General features: G+C 40.7%; 1 protein-coding gene and 1 pseudogene across 5 annotated transcripts in view; one reads left to right on the top strand and one right to left on the bottom strand.

The window, feature by feature from the left end:
• Positions 1-23670, top strand: part of Scai (suppressor of cancer cell invasion) — a 110515-nt gene that overhangs the window by 15036 nt on the left and 71809 nt on the right. For 4 of the 5 annotated variants that reach the window (XR_007977818.1, XR_007977820.1, XM_052182431.1 and 1 more), the window contains one exon: positions 21385-21480. The exons of the other annotated variant lie outside the window; for it this stretch is intronic. Coding sequence is in view for 1 of the 4 variants with exons in the window: in XM_052182429.1 (XP_052038389.1) it covers positions 21385-21480 (96 nt within the window). In the remaining 3 variants the exon portion in view is untranslated. The remainder of the gene's footprint in view (positions 1-21384; positions 21481-23670) is intronic. 5 annotated transcript variants of the gene reach the window in all.
• LOC127685331 (developmental pluripotency-associated protein 4-like) lies at positions 17452-18251 on the bottom strand (annotated as a pseudogene).

The following is a 23670-nucleotide window of genomic DNA, read 5'->3' as shown; positions in this document are numbered from 1 at the left end:
GTTCAGAGGTTTAGTCCATTATCATCATGGCAGGAACCATGGCAGTGTGCAGGCAGACACCCTCCTGGAGGAGGAGCTGAGAGCTCTACATCTTGATGCACAGGCAGCAACAGGAGGCTGTGTACCACACTGGGCCTAACTTGAACATAGACTCCCATAGTGACACTCTTCCTCTAACATGGCCACCCCTACTCCAACAAGGCCACACCTCCTATAATAGGGCTACTTCCTATAAACCAAGCTTTCAGACACTTGAGTCTATTCAAACCACCACACCCTCTCTGGTAATATTAAGGAGATGTATGCAATGTCATTCTTATTGTCTTCTGTTTCGTTGAAAGATGAAGCTTAACTTTCCTAGAGTGTGAGCTGGATTTGGTGGTACATTTCTAATGACTAGAAAGGACTTGATAAGGCATCACTTCCCACATTGGGGATAAAATGGCTGACTCTTCTTTCTCCCTCTGTCTGTCTCTGGGGGAGGCCATGTTGTGGGACATCTCTAAAATGATGGGAACTAGGATGCCCATAGGAAGGTCATGTGGGAAAGATACTTGGCCTAGCAGCCCCCACACAGTGAACCTGCTAGCAGCCCTTCTGTGACCTGCTGGATGCCATATGAGTGAACTTGGAGTGTATCTCTTCATCCCAAAGATGGGAGGAGAAAAACCACCAACCCAAATCATCATGGCCAGTGTAATTAAAGCAAGGTTTTGTTTTTTTTTTTTAATTTGTGTACTCAGCTGCTTCCCACTAAGGCAGGGTTCAAGAGGTCAACATTGGATGTGAAGAAGACAAGGCTTCTATAGCTCAGGGGCAGAGGCTTTCCAAGTGGGGGGAGTTGGCAGACAAAGAGGGCAGGGTTCCAAGTGCAGAACATAGCAGGTGGTCAAAACAAGTTAATCACAGCAGGTTCATAAGGTAATCATGGGTCATATAACCCTTTGAAACAAAGGTAGATATTTTTTAAAACATGCCATTCCTGGGCTAAAAAATACAGAACTGTTTGTAGTTAAGATTACAGGTGAGGCATAACCCAATTCTTCAAAAATGAACCTAGATTGTCTTTACAGTAAGATGGCTTTTAAATGTAAGATGGATACAGGCTGGTTCTTCAGAAATGTTGATATGACTGTAGTGTAGCCAGCAGCTTAACTCAAATGTTCTGGCTATACATGGGCTGGGCTATTTTAGCCTGTGACTTTCTTTGGACAGACTCCTTGCTTCCAGGACTGGTTCTCCTGTAACCAAAGGACTCAACCTTTTAGTGCTCTTTTGTTCTGGATAGGTCTGTGATGGGCCAAGTGCATGTGTACACACACATATGTGAGGGTACTAGGAAATGAAGGATGAAGTATCTGTGTGTTTAGAACAGGAGAAAAAAGGGGGGAAATGTATATTTTGAAAACAGATTTGTCTTGAGGGTGGGATTGGCGGAGACTTGGGCATGCTAAGTGTGAATCTTTACCAGTGAGTAGCACGCCACCTCAAAGCAGCTATCTTTCTTTATTGCTCTGAAGGGCAGTTCAGTTCCAGGGAGTAATACATCTTCAGAGCTAACTTTTCACATCACAGTTTTTGCTCCACAGATTGGGAGGAAAGTCTCTGCTTATGTTAGACCATAGTATAAATGACCTGTGAGGAGTCACTTTCCTCTGCCTGGTTCTTATCTACTTGTCACCAGATTTTAAGGTTTATTTTAAATGTGATCTTTTTTGTTTCTTTACTGCCTATGCAGATGACTTTAAACTCCTGATGCTCCTGCCTTATCAAATGCTAGGATTCCTGGTTTGAACCATCATGCCAGCTGTAGGTTTCAAAATCTTTTAATGCCATTTTGCCTGTCTGGGAAAGTTAGGAAATAAGACAGTGATGATAATGAATTGTCTCCTGTCTGTGTTTTGGATAAGATTTTTTTTTTCATTTTATTTGCTTGTTTTCTTTTTGAGACAGGGTATTATATATCCTAGAAGGCCTGGAATTCAGTATCAGTACTAGGTTAGCCTTGAACTTGTGACAATCTTCTGGTCTCTTCCTCTCAAGGAGTGGGAATACCAGAATGTGACATTATGCCTGGCTTTTGAAATGAACATTTGCATGAGTAGATCAAGTAAAACTCATACCCTCATCTAATTATTTGAAGATCTAAACAGAATAAAGTCAGGTAACTTCTGCCAGTGTAATTAAAGCAAGGTTTGTTTTTTTTTTTTTTTAATTTGTGTACTCAGCTGCTTCCCACTAAGGCAGGGTTCAAGAGGTCAACATTGGATGTGAAGAAGACAAGGCTTCTATAGCTCTGACTTTGGGTTTAGCTCTTAAACCTGTTTTTGGCTCTTGGATTATTACCCCATCAGCGTGCTCGCTCGCGCTCTCTCTCTCTCTCTCTCTCTCTCTCTCTCTCGTGTGTGTGTGTGTGTGTGTGTGTGTGTGTGTGTGTGTGTGTATCTTCAGATTGGATCAGTGCCAAACCATTGGCTCTTTCAGGTCTCTAGTTTGCTGACTGCTGATCTCAGATTTCTCAGACAGTGTTACATGAGTGAATTTCTTCTAGTGTGTCTGTCTGTTCTGAGAACCCTGCAGGTACATAAGCCCAGTCACCTTGTGGCCTTGCTTTCTGTCCTTTCCCAGGTTTTCCAAAGTGTTCCAAAACATATTAGAGCTTCCATATTGTTAGCTGTGAGTTTTCTTCTACTGCAGTCAGCTTTGAAATAGTCATCTTCACCACAGTCATCTTCACCACAAGCTAAGCAAAAGGAGAGGTGCACGGATTTTGGTGAACTTGGCAGCTATTGTGGAAATGCTTCACTCTAATGCTAGCTGCTTCTTTGTGTTCTGGTTTTGGCACACTTGTTCCCCTTCAGTTCTTGTACTTTCCACAAGGCCTTGAAAGAAAATGTGCCTGTACATTAGTGGGCTCTGTCACTATGACAGATAGCTGAGGTGATACTTAGGTTAAAAAGACCAAGGGGTTTTTTTTCCCACTCACAATTTTGCTTATTTTAGTCTATGGTCAGCTGTCTCTATTGCTTTGGGACTGACAACATATGGTGTGATTATATGTTAGAGCAAAGCTGCTTACCTCGTGACCAGGAAGCATGAAGGCAGAGAGAAAGAGGGGTCCCACAGTCCCCCTCTAAAAAGAAAGAGGAGTCCCACAGCCCCCACCCAAAGAGAAAGAGGGGTCCCACAGCCCCCACCTAAAGAGAAAGAGGAGTCCCACAGCCCCCACCTAAAGCCTTTACCAGACCCTACTTGACTGGTTTATTTTGGGTTTTTTTGTTTTTGTTTTTTCCCCATATAGGGTGTCAGTTTGTAGGTCTGACTGTCCTGGAACTCACAAGGGTCTGGGGCCAGGCATGGTGGTGTACACCTTTAGTCCCCCAGCACTCAATAGGCAAGGCAGGAGGATCTCTTGGGAGTCTAAAGCCACCTTGGTCTATGTAGTAAGTTCTAGGCTAGCCAGAGATACACAAGGAAAAGAGACCTGTCTTTACTTAAAAATAAACAAATTAATTAAAAGACCAAAACTTTGCCTTCAACTAGTTAGAGAGTTGTTATATTTTTAATTAATAAGAATGTGTTCTGTGCTTAGTGGCACACACCTTTAATTCTAGCACTCAGGAGACAGAGATAGGAGGATGTCTGATTTTCTAGGCCAGACTGGTCTAGAGTGGATAGTCAGGCTACACAGAGGAACCCTGTCTCAAAAAATGAAAAAGAAAAACAAAACAAAAACAGTTTTATATTATTAAAATATATATATTAAAAAGGAGGAATTGACAAATTTATAATAGAACCACACAATCTGTTTTGGAAAAGATTACTTATTGAGTATATCTATCCACATGTGTAGTAAGAGAAACCCTGAGGTAAAATGCCCCCAAAAACAACTCCTTAAGATTTTCTGGAGGACCAGCAAGATGGTTGCATGGGTCAGGGTGCTTGCTGCCCAGCCTGATGATCTGCTTTGGATCCTGGGAACCCATGTAAAGGTGGAAGGGCAGAACCCACTCTCCTGTAAGTTGTCTTCTGACATCCACACATGCTCTGTGATGTACACTTGTATATTGTGTACATGTGCGTGAGTACATATATACAAGATAAATTTAGAAACAATGAAATAATTGTCATGGTGCTTTCTCATTTTTCTGTGTGTATGTGTATGATGTGGGTACATGTATGTATCTGCATATTTGTATGAGTACGCGTGTGTAAATGCCATGTGTATCTGTATGTGAGAGGACAGTCTCGAGTGTTGATCGTTGCCCTCCACCTTGTCTGAAATGGGGTCTCTGTGTGGGCTGCTTCATTGCCAAGCACGCTGGCTTGTGAGCTGGGGAGCCCTTTGCCTCCCTTCTCATCATAGGAGCACTGGGATTACAAATACAGGCCACTCTGCTTTACCATGTAGATTTAGGGATTAGAATTTGAGTTCTCAAATTGTAATCATAGGTGCTTTGCCCACTGACCATGTCCCCAGCCCTCCCTTCCTCTTTCTCCTTTCTTGAGACAAGGTTTTACTGTGTGGCCCAGGCTGGCCTCAAACCTGCCGCCCTCCTTTCTCAGTCTCCAAATGTTAAGGTTATCGGTGTGTTCCTTCACACCAGTCTACAGTTCCTTTCTTTCAAATATATTTTATGCAGATGTTTACCAATAATTGATAGGTATTTGTTCCTATTCCTAAGAAATGTATTCCAATCAAGTATTTTTTTTTTGAACATTCTGTTTTATATGAGTGCCCTTATGGTAATGTCCAAATAGAATTTGGTAGAGGTTCTCATGAATTCATGGTACTTTTGTCCTTTCTGAGTTTTTCTCAATGATCTGATGATAAAAATCAATCACATTGTCATATGGTAGTCCACAGAAGTATTACTCTTGAGAAGAATTCCTTATACTTCCATATGTTGGTAATGCCTGGATAGATATTTCTGCAAACATCTCTTACTCTAGTTGTCAGAAAGGACTGGTGGCTAACATAAGGGCCATCTTTGTGGAATTTTAGAACTAGAATGTATATACTCCCCTGTGCTGGTGGAATTCCCCGGAGGTTTGTCAGGCTGTGAGTCACTTGTCTTCTCTTCTACATACCCCGGGGTTTTTATTCACTTTTTCAACATTGGTTATGTAGTGAGTTGTTCTGTGCCAGGGAACCTGACTTTGAAACAGGCTGCAGGGGCCTCAGCTTCTCCTTCACTTTGTTTGACAGGTTTTTACTTTAGTAACAACAGAATGAGATGAATGAATGAATGAATGAATGAAAATTCTTCCAATGTAGAATTTTACAAAAAAGAAGCTCTCTTGATGTCAGGGTTCTCTAGAATAACAGAACATATAGGATGTATCTCTATATACATAGGGGATTTATTATAATGATTTACAGGTTGTGGTCCAGCTAATCCAACAGTGGCTGGCTCTACATGGCAAGTCCAGGAATCCAGAAGTTTCTCAGTCCACATGGCTGGATGTCTTAGTCTTCAGTAGATGCTAGAATCCTGAAGAAGTAGGCACTGATGCCAGTGAAGGAATATACTTGAGAACAAGCAGAAAAAGAGCAAAAGCCTCAGCTGACTAGTAGTGGTATAAGCCTTTAATCCCAGCACTCAGAAGGCAGAGACAGGTGGACTTCTGTGAATTTCAGGAAACTCAGAGATAGAGAGAGAAACCCTGTCTTGAAAAAGAAGAGAAAAGATCAAAAGCTTCCTTTGTTTCAGCTTTAGTTAGGCATCTAGCAGAAGGTGTAGCTCAGATTAAAGGGTATGTCTTTTTTCCTCATGATTCAGGATTAAAGACATATTTTTTTCCTAGTTCAACAGATTTGGATTAAAAAATGTATCTTTCTACCTCAAAGATCTACATTAGAAGTGAATTTTCATACTTGAAATTAAGCAAAATCCCTCACAGGTGAGCCCCTCCATGTTTGGATTTTATTTAATTCCAGCTGTAGTCAAGTTGATGCCTAAGAGTAGCCATCACACCTGACTTTCATTGGAGAGTAAATGAGAGAGCCTATTCTTAGCTGTACCAGGGAAAGGCAGTAGACTTACTCGGTATCAGAAATCTTGCCCAACAGTAGACTTACTCGGTATCAGAAATCTTGCCCAACTCAGTGTGTTTAATTTTTAGTGAAAGATCACTGGGTTTCATTTTTTAAAAATGACTCTATTATGGAAAACAGCTAATCCTTCCACCTGTAATTTTAATTCATTGGATTCTGAAGATAATTATTAATAGGCCATTGGATTCATTTTAGTCACTGGAGGAAAACCTTACTACTTTCTGTTTCTGCTCGTGTTTTGTTTTGTTTCTGAGACAGGGTCTTACTGTGTGGCCCTGGCTGGCCTGGGGCTGATCACTCTGCAGACCAGATAACCTCACACAGATCAGCCTGCTTCTGTCTCTCTGAGTGCTGGGATTGAAAGTGTGTGCCATCTCCCTGGCCATGGTTTCTGTTTATAGGAAACATTGCTCTATAACAACCAACACACAGTCCTAAAGTCAGCTTTTCTGATATATACCTGTATATAAAGTCTGTTATTTCTGATATATACCTGTCTCATTGCTACGACAGCTTCTATGTTTTAGTCTGTATGTTCCACTTGGACTGTGACCACATATTTCATTTGTCCTGTCCCTGTCTTTTAATCAAAACAATCCTTTTTAATTGCCATCACCAATAGAATGTGGCCTAAGTAATGCTGCTCCCAGCATTACTTTTGGGGATTGGGCCATTCCTTTTCAAGCCTGGTTACCTTGTTATATTATGCCGTGAGGAGCCACACAGTCATGAGAGGCTTGTGTAAGAGAAACTAAAAGTGTCTGGTTCTAACCCAAGCTGAGTTTCCAGCAGGTGTCCAGCATCAGCTTGCCAACCATGTGCTAAACAGTCTAGCAGAAATGCAGAGCCTGATCTTCCACATCCCTGTTAAAGCCCTGCATCCAGGAAGAGCATAGATGGTACCCTTGCCAAGGTTACCCAAAATGTAGATTCACGAACTCAGGAAAACATTTTTTTAAGTAATACAGCAGTAAGTGATTAGCTTGGTGTTTTATTTTGTCAGCATTTACAGTAGAGATCATACTGTGAATTGGCTTGCCTTGACTGTAAGAACAATTATCTGTTCCTTTAGAAGCATTGTTAACTTTCCCAGACAGGAAAGGTGGATTATATACCCTCTGCCCTTACTGACTTTTACCTCACTGGTTTCCATTTTATTTGTCCATTATGGCTTTTTTTTTTTTTTTTTTTTTTTTTACTAAAGAAAGAAAGTAAATGCTAATGATGTTCTTATGCAGGCAGCTCGGTTTTCGTGTCTACAAGAGCAATGTGGTTGTTTGAATTCTTGGGTCCAGTGGTGGAACTGTTTGGGAAGGATTAGGTATGGCCTTATTGGAGGAGGTGTGTCTTTGGGGGCGGGTTTTAAGGTTTCAAAAGCCCAAGCCATTCCCAGATAGCTTTCTGTCTCTGCCCTGTGCTTGTGGATAAGATGTAAGCCCTCAGCTACTGCTCCAGCGCCATGCCTGCCTGCCAGCTGCTGTGCTCCTCTCCATGATGGTCATGGACTCTAACTAGCCCTCTGAAACTCTAAGTCCCAGTAAATTATTCTTTCTGTATTTTACCTCCATCATGATGTCTTACCACAGCAATAGAAAAGTAATTAAGGCAAAATTGATGTGCTTTGTTCTTCTTGCTGTATTTAGGCCAGGTTGGCCTTGAACAGATGATGTTCTACCTAGCTGCTTCAACGCTGGGTTTACAGGCATGTACCGCACTACTCTTTGCTACATCTTTTACTTTATGTATATGTATATCAATGTTTTCTCTGCATCTATGTCTGCACCATGTGGATAACTAGTGTCCACAGAAGCAAGAAGAGAGCATCAGATTCTATAAGACTGGAGTTAGAGGCAGTTACAAGCCACCATGTGGATATTGGGAAATAAATCTAGATCCTCTGGAATAGTTACTGCGAGCCAACTCTCCAGCACCACTTTCCTGACTCCAGTCTTCAAAAGCAAAAACCTTTGAATGGTTCAAGCCAGGAACCATTGGGAAAAAAATACATCAACTTAGCAGATCAGTTTTCATCTGTAAAACTGGTGTGTTAGAATTTTTTATTATTACTGTATGCATTTTTACCTGGATGTATGTGAACATGTGTGCATGGTACCCGTGGAATTTGAAAGAAGGGGTAGGATCCCCTGGAACTGGAGTTAGGAATGTTGGTAAGCTACCATGTGGTTGCTAGAAATGGAGTACTCAGCTCCTTTGCAATCTCAAAGGCTGTTCTTAGCTGATGTGCCATCTCTCCAGCTCTGTAAACAAGTATGTATGTTAGAGGTAGAGGCTTGGGAGACTTCAGTGATTATTTATGCTTTTGTCCAGTCATCACTGCTGCTAGGTTGTGACCCAAAATCGGTAATAAGTAGCACTCAGGAGTTTAGGGACAGAAAACTGGAAAGGCTAATAAATGGAAAATGCTTCAGATTTTTTCAAGACTTTAAACATTTGCTGAAAAATAAAGAAAAAAGCATTAGGAGAAAGGTAATGAAAAATTTTGAAACCAGGTTGAGGGGAGGATTTGTGATACTTTGGGGACTTGATGATAGGTAGTATCAGAATAAACTTAAAAATTAGAAGCAATGTCTCAGATATATTACTTGCTTGTAATATGATTACTTTTGACCATTCCTTTCAGCTTATTGAGACATAGTTTACATGTAATAAAGTATATATATCTTAAATTCATTGTGTGTTTTCTTCTCAGTTATTCAGTGTTTAGATTGTCAAGAATAATATTAAAATTTAGGCTAAAGAGTTTCAGAAATAAAGGGCTTTTTGAACCAAAAGAGAGTTTGTGTAGGAAAACAAAACAAAACACATTCCTGAGCCAAATTCTACAAGTACCCACATCAAGGCCAACCCAGAAGAAAACCTGAATTATTTACAATGAATTTTAAGAGAATTACATGAAATGGATAAAGTTGATAGGAGAGTACTCCTAAGGACTTTTTGCAGGAAAGAGATATCTTTACAGATAACAACCCACAGCATTTTGAGTATTCTTAAAGTCAGAAATGTGGACCAAGCTTTTGTTTTGATCCACAGTTGTTAGCTAATAAATGTGTCCTTATTTTCTTCTAACTGCTAGATCTTGTTTTTAAATTAGGTCATCTCAGAATTTTCATCAGCAAACACGAAAGTAAGTGGCAGGAGAGGACAAGAGAAGATATCTTTTTTTTTTATTGACTATATTCTTTATTTACACTTCAGATGTTATACCCTTTCCCAGTTTCCCCTACCTCCCAGAAAACCCCCAACCCATCCTCCCTCCCCCTGCCTACAAGAAGATGCCCCTTCACCCAACCCGCTCCCACCTACCCCTGCCCCTTGATTTCCCCACACTGGGGCATCTATCCAGCCTTCATAGGACCAAGAACCTCTCCTCCCACCTATGTCTGACAAGACATTCCTCCTCCACAATTGTGGCTGGAATCATGTGTGCCCCTTGATTGATGGCTTAGTCCCTGGGGGCCCTGGGGGGTCTGGTTGGCTGACATCGTCATTCTTCCCATGAGGCTACAAAACCCTTCAGCTCCTCCAGTCCTCCACTGGGGACCCTGCGCTCAGTTCAGTAGTTGGCTGCTAGCATCTGCCTCTGTATCTGTAAGGCGCTGGGAGAACCCTCAGGAGACAGCCATAACAGGCTCCTTTCCTCAAGCACTTCTTGGTATCCACAATAGTGTCAGGGTTTGGTGACTTTTATAGGATGAGTCTCCAGATAGGACAGTCTCTGAATGGCCTTTCCTTCAGTCCCTGCCCCACAGGAAACAGCCTTATTTATAATAGCCAGAAGCTGGAAAGAACCCAGATGTCCTTCAACGGAGGAATGGATACAGAAAATGTGGTACATTTACACAATGGAGTACTGCTCAGCTAGTAAAAACAATAAATTCATGAAATTCTTAGGCAAATGGATGGAACTAGAAAATATCATCCTAAGTGAGGTAACCCAGTCACAAAAGAACACACAATATGCACTCACTGGTAAGTGGATGTTAGCCCGAAAGCTCAGAATAAACAAGATACAATTCACAGGCCAAATGAAGCTCAAGAAGAAGGAAGACCAAAGTGTGGGTGCTTCAGTTTTTCTGAGAAAGGGAAAAAAATGCTCACAGGAGCAATTTTGGAGAGATGATATCTTAATTCTGAGGGTGTAGTGTTTGCTGGCAGACATTTTTTTTCACCTGATTGAGAGACAAGTGGATTATTTCACATACAGAGAAACACCCTGAGTCCCAAGAAAACATGGTGATGGCTGAGAAGTGGCACAGTCAAGACAAACATAGTTTTACAGGTTTAGTTTTACAGGGTTAGTAACCTGTGTCTGAAATGCTTAGGGCCAGCATGCCTTAGATTGGAGGTCTCCACAGATTTTAGAACATATATATAAGGAGCAATTTCAGAGCTAGAACTCAAGTTTATAAACAGAATTTGTTTGCATTATATACAATGTATATACTGCTTTTTGCACAATGAACATATATTTTATTCTGAAGCAGTTTTAGCACAGCAGCATTTTGATTGCAGCATGTCACAAATCAACTGGAAATTTCCACTTATGGTGTCACATTGGTACTCTAACAAGTTTTGGATTTTTGAGGAGTTTGGGTTTTCAAGATAGGAATGCTTTGGCCTGATCTGAAATGTAGCACTAGGAAATACTCAAAGCAAGGTCTGACGAGTTAAAATGTAGTACATAACATCTGGTCATTATCAACTAAAAGATGGAGGAGGCATAGGGTGGAAGGGGACATGCTGCTTGTTGACGAAAGTGCTATGGAGACCACAAGAATGGTGTGGAGAGTGTGAGAGTCACACAGAGTCAGTGTGAGGAGGGCATTGACAAGAGCTGATAACCTAGGCTATCCGTTATCTCTGCTTCAGAACCCATCACTTTATTATTGCCATTTTTGCAATGCTGGTGAAAGAACCTAGAGTCTCGAGTGTACTAAGAGTGTGCCCTACCACAAAATTTTATTCCTGGCCCTGGCATAAGATTTGTTTGCTTTGACACAGGGTCTCTCTAGCCCAGGATGTCTGGTAACAGGTGGAGGCCAGAGAACAGCTTGACCTCTGTCTTTCCTATTTGATGTGGATTCTGGGGCTTGAATTCAGATCCTTAGGATTGTGTAGCAAGTGCCTTGAGCCATCTCTCTGGCCCCTTTTTAGTTTTGAGTTCTCATTTACTTCTTTTGCAAACGGGTTATTATTAATGGGGAGAGATGTTGGGGTTAAAAAATAAAGTGAAATTAATTAATTGAAACTATGGGTCTTAAATATTTTACAAAAGATTTTATTTACTGAGTGTGTGCGCATGTGTGCATGTGTTTTGGGGGCTCGGGTGCAAATACATATGAGTGCAGATGCCCAAGGAAGCCAGAAGAGGGCATCACATTCCCTGGGACTGGAATGGCATGCCAGCTGGAGCTACCTTGGAAGTGCTGGTGCAGGTCGTCTGGAAGTGTAGCCATTGCTCTTAACCACTGAGCCATCTCTTTAGCCCCCAAAACAGGTCTCTTAAAGAAATAATCTTGGCAATTGGAGATTCAGCTCAGTGGGCCCTTTAGCTCCAGGCTTGGAGTTGAAGAAGGGGTTAAATCATCGCATTCTGGTTATATGGCTCAGTGGGTAAGGGCATTTACTACCAAGCATGATGGCCAGAGTTCAGTCCTCAGGACCCACACGGTGGAATGAGAACTGAATCCTGCAGGCTTACCTCTAACCTTACATATGTGACATGGCACTCACACATGTGTGCATGCACACACAAACAAAACACAAATAAATAATAAAAAATTAGAATTTACAAAACTAGTTGAATTATTATTCAGATTTTTTGAATTATACCAACAGAACTGTTGTAGTATATATGAACTTAACTTTATTAACTTGAATTTATTGCTAGTCTTTGCTAGACTTTAATGTCAGTGCTTATGTTTAGGAGATTACTTTGCAATATTTTTCAAAATTATGAACTGGTGAGTTTAATTTGATATAATATGACTAGAGTTAATGTTCTTAGAAGCCACTATGTTTCAGAAGCCTTCCTAGCTTTGAAGAAATGTAAGCTCGGTGGTTAGTTTGAGTGCTTGTTCGTTTGCTTGATTTGTTTTGTTTTATTGAGCCAGGGTCTCTCTGTGTAGCTCTGACTGTCCTGGAAATCACAGAGATCCACATACCTCAGTCTTCAAAGTGCTGAGATTTAAGGCATATGGCACCACACCCTGTGAATTTGGAAACAATTTACTTAGGACTAATTTAACTTTTGTGTCAGCTGTAACTAGTAGCTTACAGAAGAAAATGCTCTTAGATTTCCTCCCTCAAATTAAATACATTATTAAATTTTTCTGCTTTTCAGAATTTGTGGGTTTTGTTTGTTTGTTTTCTATAGTGTGCTGAGATCTGACAAAAGATGATCTGACAGCTAGAATTAAGGTAAAATCTTTGGGAGGTTATTAAGTTACTTGGATTTTAAAGCCTGAGCTAAGGACTAGAGAGGAGGATCATTGGTTTAGCAGCCATACTGCCCTTGCAGAAGTCCAGAAGTTTGTTTCCCTCCCAGACATGGGGCACCTCAATCTCCTATAATTTTAGTCTCATAGATTCCTATGTCATATTCTAATTTCTGCCAGTACCTGACTCATAATGTGCGTAAGCACACACACACACACTTAAAAATAAACGTTTTTTTTTTTACAAAAAAAAAGCTAATTAAATATTTTAAAGCTAATTAAAATAAAAACAAGAATAAAAACTGGCCATCAAAGTGTTAACACATACATTAGCCTTATTATTAAGATTTAGAGTTAATGTTTGTTCATTTTTTTTGTTTTTGAGACAGTATCTGTGCTAGTTTTTATGTCATCTTATACAGCTAAAGTCATGGTTGGGGATGTTGTTTTGTTTGAGTTGTTTTGTTTTGTTGGTTTTTGTTTGTTGAGACAGGGTTTCTCATGTAACCCTGGCTGTCCTGGAACCCACTCTGTAGGCCGGGCTGGTCTCGAACTCTAAGATCAGCCTGCCCCTGCCTCCCAAATGCTGAGATTAAAGGTATGTATCACCACCACCCAGCTGCCTAGAGTCGTTTTTGAATAGAGAACACCTCAACTGTAAAAATGTTCCCACCACATTGGCCTGAGGGCAAGCCTGTGGTGCATTTTCTTGATTGATGGTTGATTTGAGAGGACCTAGCAGTTTACCCCCCTGGACTGTTGGTCCTGCATGCTAAAGAAAGCAGACTGGTCAAGCCATGGGAGCAAGCCAGTAAGTAGTCCTCCATGGTCTCGGCATCACCTTCTCCCTTGAGTTCCAAACCCTCCCTTCCCTCAGTGAAGAACTGTGATAAGGAAGTATTAGCAAAGTAAACCCTGTCCTCTCCAAGCTGCTGTTACCAAGGTGTTTTAGCACAGTAGAAGACTAAGGCTAGTGTCTCACTGGATAGCTCTGGCCAGCATGGAACTAGCTGTGTAGACTAGGCTGGCCTGGAACTCAGAGAGATCCACTTGCCTCCTGAGTGCTGGGATTAAACATTTACTCACATTAGAAAAATAATATGCCTGGCTTGGTATTAATTTTTAAATCTGGTTACACTATACTGGACACTGTTATTTTAATTTGTGGGAGGTGGGTTTTTAGGTAGCAGGAACAGTTGTTTCCATGTCAGCTCCATTATGCTGTCAATTAAATCTGTTGTGTTCTCTTGTCATTTGGAGAGTCCAGGGGAACTCCTTTCTAGTGACCAGCTTTATTTTTGGATTATAGTTAGTAAGTATAATTTTAGTTGTAACAATAATGTTCAGGATGCATGTGGAGGTGTAGCTATAATGGAGATTAAAATTAGATATGCTTCCTTCCTTTGGCTCACAATCTAAATTCAGTAGACAAGAATTTTCTTTCCTGGATGTCATTAAAAATAGAAAATACCCATCTGTCTAGATCAGATTATAGAGATGTGCCTGCAGCCTTAGAGCCAACTGGCTTCTGTCCAGCTTTAGGATTCTAAGAAAAGTAATATGTTCTTTAATACCGAGACCAAGAGTTAGTTCCAGTTAATGTTGACCTTGAATTGTCTTCTAAGTTTGTGGAGACTTGGGAGGATTGAGGTTTGAGAGTAACTGAAAAATGATTGAAAAATTACTGCTTTGTTCCAGAAGCATTTGGCTTTGTGGTAAAACCCAGTCTTAGGCCTGATTTTAGGAATTACTTGCATTATAAGAAAGTTACTTAACCTCTCTGAGAGTATAACTTCACTTATATTACTGAACTGGTAAAGCGTGCTTCTTGGGATTAAGAAAACAATCAATTATTTAAATATGTATGAAGTGCTTTTCTTCAGTGTTGGAATATAGACCCATTTTTAAATGGTGATAGTTGTTGTTATTGCTGATTATTATGCCTTCTGGTTCCTTTTATTTAAAAAGTTTATACCTGTTTGGCATGGTGACACACTTGTTTAATTACAGCACTCAAAAGGCAGAAACAGATCTCTGTAAGTTCCAGACCGAGTAGGACTATTTATTAAGAACTTATCTCAAAAATAACATCAACCAAAAAAAAAATGAAACTACAAACTGTAAAAAACACTGTCAGCTTAGATAAAAATGAAATTTTAGGTTATGATAATACATCTTAGGGTATTTGGAGACATGGAAATTAAGTGGAAGAGGGCTGAAAACCATTGCCAAAGGTTACTTATATTCAGTTGTTGCAGCAGGAAAACAACCTGAGAGAAAGCTATCAGTGCAGGGACAAGAACTTAAGAGGAGAAAGCCGTGGGATTCGAACATCAGGCTTATTACCCCTGTCTCATACTTTTCTCAATTCATTTAGAAGGTAATTTGTATCGGTGGAAAGACTGGGGGATCAATGAATTGGGAGTGTAGCTATAGATCAGCCCCACTGTTTATATAATCCCCTATGTTTATATAATCCCCTATGTTTATATAATCCCCTTCAGTTCCATTACTACACAAAACCAGTTCTCCTGCCACCTACTTCCTCCTTACCAGTCTAGGTGTCCTGCTTCTGTTTAATTGACCTTCCTGCTGTTGCTTAGACACACCAGGCAGCTTGCTGTTTTCTCTACCTGGAATACAAGATTTCCCTCGTGGCCAAAAAATAGAACACTGGGATTCAAATATATTATGGTCAGTGTACACAGCAGCACTAGTCACAGCCACCAAAAGGATGAAACAATGGAAATGTCTATCCATGGATGACTGCATACACTAATTAGTGTGCACATACAACCAGATTCTCCTCTGCTGTAAAAAGAAACTGAATGCTGACACATGTAACAATGAGTAAACTTTAAAGACATCTTGCTAAGTGAACTAAATGAGACACAAAATGACATGTATTATATGAATCCACTTAACAAAATTCAGTGTCCCAGATTTCATATATATTCTGACAGTCCCAGTACATGGGAGGATTATAAGCTTCACACTAGCCTGTGTTACCAAATATAACCATTTCTCAGAAATAACAGAAAAAAATTAAGAATGTAACATGCCTTGTTAACAGACATGTAATTTCTCCATGTTCATTATTTACACCTAAGTTTGGAGTGTTCAAATTCAGGTCGAACCTAAGCCAAGGTACTAATGATAATACTTACATTTTATTGAAGCAGAAGCTTTTCTTGACCAAATTCTGTAGAGATCACATTATGCTCAGTGTAATTTGGGGACTATTTGCACATGTCTTCTTTGTTTTTTCCGCATGGGAATGTGTATTTATCACTGCTCTAGAGGCAGTGTGGATAAGAGCTTCTAGAAGAGGCTCTGGAAGAATGAAGCCTATAAACAATGCAGACTAAAGTCTTTCGCAATAGACAATACTATTCAGAGTATCAGCCAGTTAATACTTTGAGTGTTAAGAGGAGTCATATTTGTAAGGCATACAATCATAGGGACAAGCTACATCTGACAAAAACATGGTTTTCCACAGAGGCCTATAAACGAATAACAATGGCCAGCTGGAATGAATAATCTGAAGTAAATTCACTCCTATCCCTTACACCTGGAGGGGCCCAAAACCATCATCTAAAAGAAAGTCTGTGCTTTTAAGGAAACCAAGGTAACAAGACTCTTGTCTTGGTTCTCGGTGTTTTCTCACAAGCACTCAGGTATTTCATCACTGGACCCCATTCTTGAACCATGTTCCAACAGTATCATTTTTCATCATAATTTTTTGAAGTTTTTTTAACGTGTTTTTCCTACAACATGTATGTCTATACAACACATTTGTGCAGTGACCAAGAAGGCCAAAAGATGTGCAATTCCCTGGGACTAAAGTTAAAGGCAGTTGTGAACTTCCAAGCTCATCCTGGAAAACAAACTCAAGTCTTTTTCAAGGGCAGTGTCTTTGTTTGGGTGTCTATTGCTGTTATTAAACCATGACTAAAAGCAACTTGAGAATGAAAGGGCTTATTTAATCTTGTACTTCTGCATCACACCCATCACCAATCACCATCACCATCAGGGCAGAAACTGATGCAGAGGCCATGGAGAAGTGCTGCTTACTAGTATGTTCCCCATGGCTTGTTCAGCTTGCTTCTTTATAGAACCCAGGAACACCAGCCCAAAGGTGGCACCACTCTCAATAGCTAAGTCCTGAACATCAGTTACTAAATAAGAAAACATATCACAGGCTTGCCCACAGGTCAATCTGATGATGGAAGCATTTTCTCAATTGCGTTCCCTTCTCCAAAATGACTCTAGCTTGTGTCAAGTTGACATAAAAATTAGCCAGTACAAGCAGTAAATGTTCTTAACTGCTGAGCCATCTCTCCAGTCCTTGTTTTTGTGTTTTTAGGACAAATTGGAAGCAGGAGGAGAGTTTTGATGTTGTAAATGTGCTTGCTGATTAAGGAATAGGGCACATACCTACAAACCTAGGAATTATCTAACTTCTGCTAAAACGACAGCCCTTTGTATCTCTAGTTCCAGACTGAATAATTGCTTTCAGCATAATAGCAATTACCACAGACAGAGTGAACATTTAATAACTAGGTTGGAGACACTTCTTCAACAGTGCACTAATAGGAAAAACACCACCACAGTAATTCTCCCCCACATCTGACCTGCCCTATTTCTCAGTTTACCAGCATAACATCTGTATCTTGCCACCTCATCTTAGGAATTTCAGAAATTATAATGGTCCAAGTTATTGGTCCTTCAAATATTTGTCCTGTTACTATTTGCTATGTAACATTGAACTTTTATAACAAGATTAAAGAAGTCTTATAATATCCCATAATTCCTGGGTGAGAAAGGCACCTTCAAAGGCATAGATGCGGATTTCCATCAGTGTCAGCTGCACTCTGCCGATCACACAAGAGTGAGTGATGCCAGCAGCTAGGTCACACTTAAGAGATCTGTCCTTTATCCTTCAAGGCTCTCAGTAAAGACCTTTTTCCTGTGAACCCAGCATGTTGTCCTCCAGGTGTGGGAGTGGACATGTTCAGGACAGAAGCAGGAAGAAGGCAGTTGCTTTAAAAGAAGGCAATCGCTTTACCTTTCTTCTTGGGAACTCAGGCTTGCCCAACCGCTTGAGCTCCCAGGAAGGCTTGTCCCATGAACCACGCACCATATTTCCCCACAGGACTCCTTTGTTGCATTAGGTGCACTGCCTCAGAGGCAGATGTCCTCACAATGGTAATGCCGACTTCCTCATAAGGCATAGGAGAGTCAACGCCCGAAGGCAGGTATGTGCTCCTCTGGTACAGGGCCGATTTCCAGGGGAACTGTACCTGAGACTCTCTACCCTGTTCAGTCTTCGTGTGTGTGTGTGTGTGTGTGTGTGTGTGTGTGTGTGTGTGTATAGTATCTTCAACTTGGCCTCTTTGCTGAGTCAGGAACATTCTTCAACTAGGGCTTCCTAAAAGTGTGTCCTGGCATTTCAGTGTCTTGTGTTTTCTTCTCCTTTGGTTTACAACCATTATCTTTCTTGAACTTTTTTTTTGTCCCTCCTCCCCCCTCTGCCCCTCACCCCATTGATTTAGTCTTGGCAGAAGCCATGCTCGGTGACTAGACATCTGATATTCCAATTCTTCCCTCTGCTCTTCTGTGCTCCACTTCCTGCTTCCAGCAGTCTCCATCTTGAGATTAGATGAAACCTCTGAAAGAAAGTTCTTCCAGCTTCCAAATGACCTCAGATGCTCAAGTCCACACCGTTTGGGAAAAGCCAGTAAGGCCAGTAAAAGATCCACCTCTGCTCATTGTGGTGACTGAACACTAGGAATAGGCTCTTACTCTTGTATGAAGATAACAAAAAGTGTCCTATGTGTTTTGCTGCAAGTAGGTCCCTGGGGCAGAAGTATAACATCTCCAGGTACAACAGTTGCTAATCCTGTCACCAGCACAGCAGGGGTCATAGCCAATTCAGTAATCAACTGTAAAAACTTAGCTTGTGCCTGTAGCCTCTGCTTGTCCTCTTCCCCGGGTTGCTGTTAGTGTGCTGTTAGTGTTTAGTACTTGGGTTTGTTTTCTGCTGTTGTAAAATACTACACCAAATCTGGCTTGTGGGGAAAAATGAAAAAGAAGTCATAGCACTCATGATGATTGAAGGTTGTCTGTTTAATCTTCTGCATCAATGTGGACATGTTACACTGCTTTATTAATAATCCCATTATCTACTACTAGATCTCTCCTCTAATAAAAGGTCATTTTATTATTATACTTTAAATTATGTTCTAAATATGTCTGTATTCTTGTTTGCTAATCTGTTTATGAAGTGAGTCTCAAACTCAGGCTCAAGCCATCTTCTTGCCTTGGCCTCCTGAGTATCTAAAACTGTAGGCACTCTACAGTGCAGACTATACATCCATAGGGCTGATGTGGGAGGAGTGAAAGTTCTGCTGCAGAGGCAGAGGCAGGAGAACCCTGGGCTTGAGGCCCCATGTGCTTAATAGTAAGGCCCTGTCACAAGCCCCTACTTCATTTGAAAATTCTGGTGTTTATTGACAGTTATATTAATTCTTAGACATTCACAAAGTAAGTATAGACTTCTGTAATAAAATATAGGTATATTTCAAGACAAAACCAAAAGTAATTCCTTATTGTACATGTTTTTGTTTTTGTTTTTGTTTTTGTTTTTGTTTTTTCTGAGTCAGGATTTCTCTGTAGTCCTGGCTGTCCTGGAACTCAATCTATAGACCAGGCTGACCTTGAACTCATAGATCTACCTGCCTTTGCCTCTTGATTACTGGGATTAAAAGCATGTGCCACTTCTGATTACCCAGTTTACCAACTTGATTACCAATTCTTCTTGTTCTTGTTGCTTCTTCTTTTTAAGCAGGGTACTACCATGTTCTTCCTTCCTAATTGAATCAAAGGAATAATTCAAAGGAAGAACATAATATATTTCAGGCCTTTAAACATTCAAGTATTTATAGAGCTAGAAAAATTATACATTATATCTACATTTAATATGCATGTATCTCTATATATACACACATAAAACAGTTGTCATCAAATATGACCCAAGACATATTTTAAATGACCAGTACAAGTTGCATAATTTATATTGTAAAGTTTCTTTCATTTAAGAAAATATCATGCAGCTGGGTAGTGGTGGCGCATGCCTGTAATCCCAGCACTCTGGGAAGTAGAGGCAGGTGGATTTCTGAGTTCAAGGCCAGCCTGGTCTACAGAGTGAGTTCCAGGACAGCCAGGGCTACACAGAGAAACCTTGTCTCGAAAAAAAAAAAAAAAAGAAAAAGAAAAGAAAAGAAAATATCATGCTTGATATGCAAAGAAAAAGATTTGGAATGTCAATACAGTTGTTGACTGTGAAGAACCCTAGTCACTGTCCTCAGACTGAGCAGAATCAGATCTCAAGATAAAGATTCATAGGAAAATGACTTGCTAGGAAGAACTTCAGAAAGTAAGAAAGCAGGAAGGGGTTAGGGGGTGGGGAGACTAAGGCTAGACCTGAAGCAAAGGAGTAACATCGAGAAAAGCCAGGTGGGCAGCTAGAGTTAAACCAAGCGAGTGACCATAAAGTAGAGACTGGTTCTTGTGTCCTCGGATCCTCCCCTGCAGGGAAGGGTAGGTAAGGAAGTACCTGTGCCTGCATGAAGTCGCCTTACAGAGACCTGCTGCAGGTGTTGGGTGTAAGAGTACATGCTTGGGGTTGAAGGAGCTGTGGACAGGTCCCTGGTAGCAGCGTGGCTGACAAATGTTGAATGAAGATTGGAAGCTCGAGAGTTAGTTCTTTTCAAATATACAAATTTGTTTAAGCCATCCAGGGGTAGCTATTACAGTGGTTCCACAGAAATTTAGGCTGATTTCTGTGCTCCCATTTCAAGTTGCAATCCTTATTTTCAGAGTATCCTATCTCAGTGTTGTGGTATTGCCCAGATCGACATGGTCCACAATACTCAAAATGATGTTCATATTTCTGTTAGAAGAAGAGGAGAAAGGCAGAGAAGGAACACATTAATTCTGATGAGGACCAGTCCTTGAAATTACATATATTACTTCAAGCTCCTTTGGCTGTGATTTAGCTTCATGGCTACCTCTGATTGCAAGGGAAAATAGTTTTATTCTGCTTGGTCTTGTGCCCAGCTAAAATAGATTGTTATACAACTGTTTCTATAGAAGGAAAGAACATGTATCATAAACCCATCTGTAGACATCCTCACTTTGTATTTTTTACAAGGATATTCATTTTGTTTTTAGTTTTCACAAGCACACATTTTAATTGTGTCACAGATTAGCTCTCTAGGAAGCAGATTATGAGACAGAATTTGGTGTGTGAGATATTAAAGAGTGACCATAGGTCCAACCACTGTAGAAGTGATGGGAATGAAGTAGAATTTGACAGGAGAATCTGAGCTGTAGTGCTGTTCTTGACAGTAGCCATCACTCCTGCATGGGGAACCCTGGAGCTGCTATCCTTGCACAATTTTGCTCTGTATCAGGCTGGAGTAGAATGCTTGGTTGTATATATTCTTCATTTTTTGTCTACCCAGATTTGCTGCAATAGTTGCTCCAGAAGTGGCTGACAGGGAATTCTTACAAGGGAGTCTGATTTGTGATTGGGACCCAGAAAGAAAGCTGGAGAAATGGAGGATGCAGCATCATTGTTTCTGCTGCTCATTGGGTTCAAGCTATGGTGGGAGCAGCCTGACTGTGGCGTAGCAGCTTGGCTGGGTGACCCCACACACACACACAGGCACTGAATTCGCCCTTGCTTGAAGGAGATTGACACATTCTATGTTTGTCACAAATTTATTTAGAAGTAATGAATACATTTTGTTTATTCATTTTATAAATTGAAAAGCTAAATTTACTTATTTTTTTTTTACCCAGATTTCTTAAGCAACTACTGTCTGACACTGGAGATGAAGAAATTTTAAAACGACGTCTCTCTCCTCCTGGAGTTTTTGTTATATCTGGAGATAGATGGTAAATAAGTGAATTCCTAATGTGTTACGTAGGTAGGGTTCTTCTCTGACAAGGTGGTTTGATTGGATGTTAAATGATTATGAACTACACATGCAGGTCTTTAGGAGAAGAGTATTCCAAACTGAGATTTTAGTAAGTACCAAGGCAGCTGTGTGTAGTATGTTGGCATGTTTGAGAACAGCAAGGAGGCTGTGTGGCTGGAGTCAACTAGAATGTTAGGATGGCAGGATGAAGGACGGTAGGAAAGTCCTCAATATAGGGCTGATGGTCAGGTCATGTGAGACCTTAAAATACATGCAGAGAGAATGGAACTACAGTAGAAATGATGAAATCTGTCATGTTTTTAGGAGATCACTTTGTTATATTGGAAGTACACTGTCCCTGAGCAGTGTGAAAATATGCAGTCCTTAAAGATGAACAAGATTGTGAATAGAGCAAGTTTTTTAGGGGGAATGGTTGGGATTCAGTTTTCTATTCAGTCAGTTGTCAGTGCCAGTTGGCCATACTCAGAGATCAAGTACGAAGTTGAAGAAAAGATACAAGTACAGCAAAAAACCTAATGTGCAGCTTAAAATCTTGGGGGGTTATTGTTAGTATATATAGTTGGTATTGAAAGCCATGAGCATAACCAGGATTTGTGTCATGTGCCTGTAATACCAACCCTTGGAAGGCCAAGGCTAGACATTGCTAGTTTAAGGCCAGTCTGACTACACAGTGAGTTCAAAGCCAACCTAAAATACAAAGCAAGATCCTGTATCCCCCCCCCCAAAAAAAAGGGAAATAAAAAAGCCATGACTGTGTATGAGAGGCAACTTTTTTATAATGAGTGATTGCCTTAGTTTGGATTTTATTACTGTGAAGAGTCCCCATAACCAAGGCAACTATTAGGAAAGGAAAGGAAAGGAAAGGAAAGGAAAGGAAAGGAAAGGAAAGGAAAGGAAAGGACAGGAAAGGACAGGAAAGGACAGGACAGGAAAGGAAGGGAAAGGAAGGGAAAGAACAGGAAAGGAAAACGGGAAAAGGAAAGAACAGGAAAGGAAAACGGGAAAAGGAAAGAACAGGAAAGGAAATCAGTATTCCTGACCTCAAGCAATACTACAGAGCAATAGTGTTAAAAACTGCATGGTACTGGTACAGTGACAGGCAGGAGGATCAATGGAACAGGATTGAAGATCCAGAAATGAACCCACACACCTATGGCCACTTGATCCTCGACAAAGAGGCTGAAAACATCCAATGGAAAAAAGATAGCCTTTTCAACAAATGGTCTTGAAGTTCTTGTCATACAGATCTTTCACATATTTGGTAAGAGTCACCCCAAGGTACTTTATACTGTGAGTACACTATTGCTGTCTTCAGACACACCAGAAGAGGACACCAGATCCTATTATAGATGGTTGTGAGCCACCATGTAGTTGCTGGGAATTGAACTCAGGACCTCTGGAAGAATAGTCATTGCTCTTATCTATCAAGCTTTAAGGGCACAACAACTGAGTATTACTCAGTTTTAATCCTCTAAGCTAGTCTGGCTACCTCCTAGCAAAAATTAATGAAATACTTAGATTTTATTACTGATCTGACTGTCTGGGTTCCAGGTGTTTCACCTCATGGTGTCTCCTGGACTTTCTCCCTTAGTTAATCCCCCTGGCTAAGCCTTACTTTCTCTTTCTCCCCTGGAAGGGAGCCCAGCCCTATTCTCTCCCCTGATCAATCACTGTGGAGCAATGTTTATACAACATTGAGACAGGATATTCTCAGAGTAAGATTGCAACCAGATATGAGAGCACAGAAATCAGCATTTAAATGACACAGTGAACAATAATGTTATGTCTATAGCTTACATTTCAGAGGTTTAGTTCATTATTGTCATGGTGGGAAGCATGGCAGCATGAAGGCAGACATGTGCTGGAGGAGTGGAGACTTCCTCATCTTGATCCACAAGCAGTAGAAGAAGGCTATATCGCACTGGCTAGACTTGAGTCTATATGAAACCTCAGAGCCCACCTCCACAGCAACACACTCTCCGGTGAGGCCACACGTACTGATAGTGCCAATCCCTATGAGCCAAGTATTTAAATACAAGAATCCATGGGGCCATACCTATTCAAACCACCACAAAAATGAAGCGGTCTCAGAGATCTGGTCAAGAACATCCCATTGCTTGGAGGCTGAGTGGGGAAGGAGAGAAGA

The sequence above is a fragment of the Apodemus sylvaticus genome, chromosome 5, assembly GCF_947179515.1.
Source record: "Apodemus sylvaticus chromosome 5, mApoSyl1.1, whole genome shotgun sequence".
Taxonomy (NCBI): Eukaryota; Metazoa; Chordata; class Mammalia; order Rodentia; family Muridae; genus Apodemus; species Apodemus sylvaticus.
The sequence above is the reverse complement of the archived record's forward strand: the minus strand, read 5'-3'. Positions and strand labels throughout refer to the sequence as shown.